The 2104-nt window shown below is 37.4% G+C and overlaps 1 protein-coding gene across 1 annotated transcript in view; it reads right to left on the bottom strand.

The window, feature by feature from the left end:
- The window catches only part of LOC106876103 (mitochondrial 2-oxoglutarate/malate carrier protein), a 32629-nt gene that overhangs the window by 2396 nt on the left and 28129 nt on the right, over positions 1-2104 (bottom strand). Inside the window, exons 8-9 of the mRNA XM_052976922.1 lie at positions 1541-1562; positions 430-529 (exon numbers count right to left, since the gene is read on the bottom strand). Of these exons, the coding sequence (XP_052832882.1) occupies positions 430-529; positions 1541-1562 (122 nt within the window). The remainder of the gene's footprint in view (positions 1-429; positions 530-1540; positions 1563-2104) is intronic.

The raw sequence follows: 2104 nt of genomic DNA, 5'->3' as shown, positions 1-2104 counted from the left end.
TGTTTACACACACGGAATTAACCAAAACCTCAACCATTTGAACAGTTACTACTGACAATACCTATAGAATAGGTGAAACTAGACCTAGCCTAGTGATTCTAGAGACAGTCATGGGACTGTTACCTCCTCTGCCAGTACATATATATTATGCTCATCTTACAGAATCAAGTTTGATAAGTGCCAACACACGAAATTCTCAGCCCTTGAGTCACTGTTGCTTCTGATATATATATATATATATATATATATATTCACTTTTACTCGTTTCAGCCATTCAGCTGTGGTCATGCTGGAGGAAGGTTTACATAATGGCTACAATATTGTGCAAACCTGAAACATGCATATTAAATGATTTCAAAATATCATTGTTTGGTTTGGTTTGATTTGATTATTACTTTTATATGTATGTATAAAAGGTTTTGTTCTTACCTGGTCTTTGCAATGTCTACTGGCATTGATGCTGCTGTAGTGACTAGACCACTAATCATACTGGCACCAAAATGGCACATGATGTTATCAGAAAAGTATGCTGGTTAAACAATAAATAAATATGTAAATAATAAAAATAATAATAATAATAATAACAATAATAATAATAACAATAATAATAATAATAATGGTGATTTCAAATTTTGCCACAAGGGCAGTAATTTGTGGGGCAGGGATAAGTTGATTACATCAACCCCAGTGTTCAACTGGTACTTATCTTATTGACCTTGAAAGGATGAAAGGCAAAGTTGACCACAACAGAATTTGAAATCAGAATGTAGTGATGACCGAAATACTAAGCATTTTGTCCAGCATGCTAACAATTCTGCCAAAATTTAATCAGTTTGTGCCAATCACGAGGCCAAACATCCCTGAAAGTTTCATCCAGAACTATCCAGTGGTTCTTGAGATATCTTTTCCACAGACAAACAAACACACAAACATGACTGAAAACAATAGCTCCACCTTGGTGGAGGTAATAATATGCAGTAGAAGAGATACATAGGTACCTCAGTTGGAGAGACAGAGGGAGTGGAGATGGATAGGATGATGGTCCATCTCAGGATTATTCATCTTCATCAGCTGAGTGAACTGAAGCAACATGAAACGAAGAGCTTTGCTCAAGAACACAATGCATCACCCAGTCCAGGAATTGAAACCAGTCTTATGATCATTAATCAAACACCCGAACCACTAAGCTGTGCGTCTCCACCATATCTATATTATACATGACAATATTGTAGTGTATATTGATATTATAGTTAGTCCACATTACTCCGTAAGGAGCATAGGGCTGGTTTCCTGGTGTTTCTGGTTTTAAGGTCATTGCAAAAGGCCTGGTTGGAGGCCCAACATTCTGAGTTCCTTTACAGGGCTCAGAAAGACTGAAGGACTGCTGCAATAAGTGTGTGAATCTAAGAGAAGAATATATTAAATAAAATCATAATTAACAGATTCTCCTGCATTTTCTTTTATCCAAAGCCAGGAACTTTCCAGCACCTCCTCTTGTATATTCCCCTCTGGATGAGATGCCAAGCCATCACAGGTTTACTCCTTTTTATCAGCTGAGTGGACTGGAACAATGTGAAATGAAGTATTTTACCTAAAAACACAATGCATCACCCAGTCCAGGAATTGAAATCACAATCTAACCCTAACCATTAAGCCATGTGTCTCCACCATATCTATATAATGCATGATAATATTGTAGAGCATATCTGTGTTATGGTTAGTCCACATTAATCAATAAAGAGCAAGGGGCCAGTTCCCTGGTGTTTCTCATGTGTATATATTCCTCCCTGGACAGGGGTGCTGGTCTGTCTCAGGTTTTCTCATTTTTACCAGCTGAGTAGACTGGAGCTATGTGAAATGAAGTGTTTTGCTTAAGAACACAATGCACCTTCTGGTCCAGGAATTGAAACCACAATCTTAACATGAAATAAAGCATTTTAACTGAGAACAGAACATATTGCATAGTCCAGGAATCGAAACCACAATCTTACAATCAGGAGTCCAACACCTCTAACCACTAAGCCATGCACCTTCAACTTCTAATACAGTAAATAGAATTGCTCTATTTCAGGCTAAAATTCAGAAGTGAGGTAAGACTTACGTG

This window comes from Octopus bimaculoides, chromosome 26, assembly GCF_001194135.2.
Source record: "Octopus bimaculoides isolate UCB-OBI-ISO-001 chromosome 26, ASM119413v2, whole genome shotgun sequence".
Taxonomy (NCBI): Eukaryota; Metazoa; Mollusca; class Cephalopoda; order Octopoda; family Octopodidae; genus Octopus; species Octopus bimaculoides.
The sequence above is the reverse complement of the archived record's forward strand: the minus strand, read 5'-3'. Positions and strand labels throughout refer to the sequence as shown.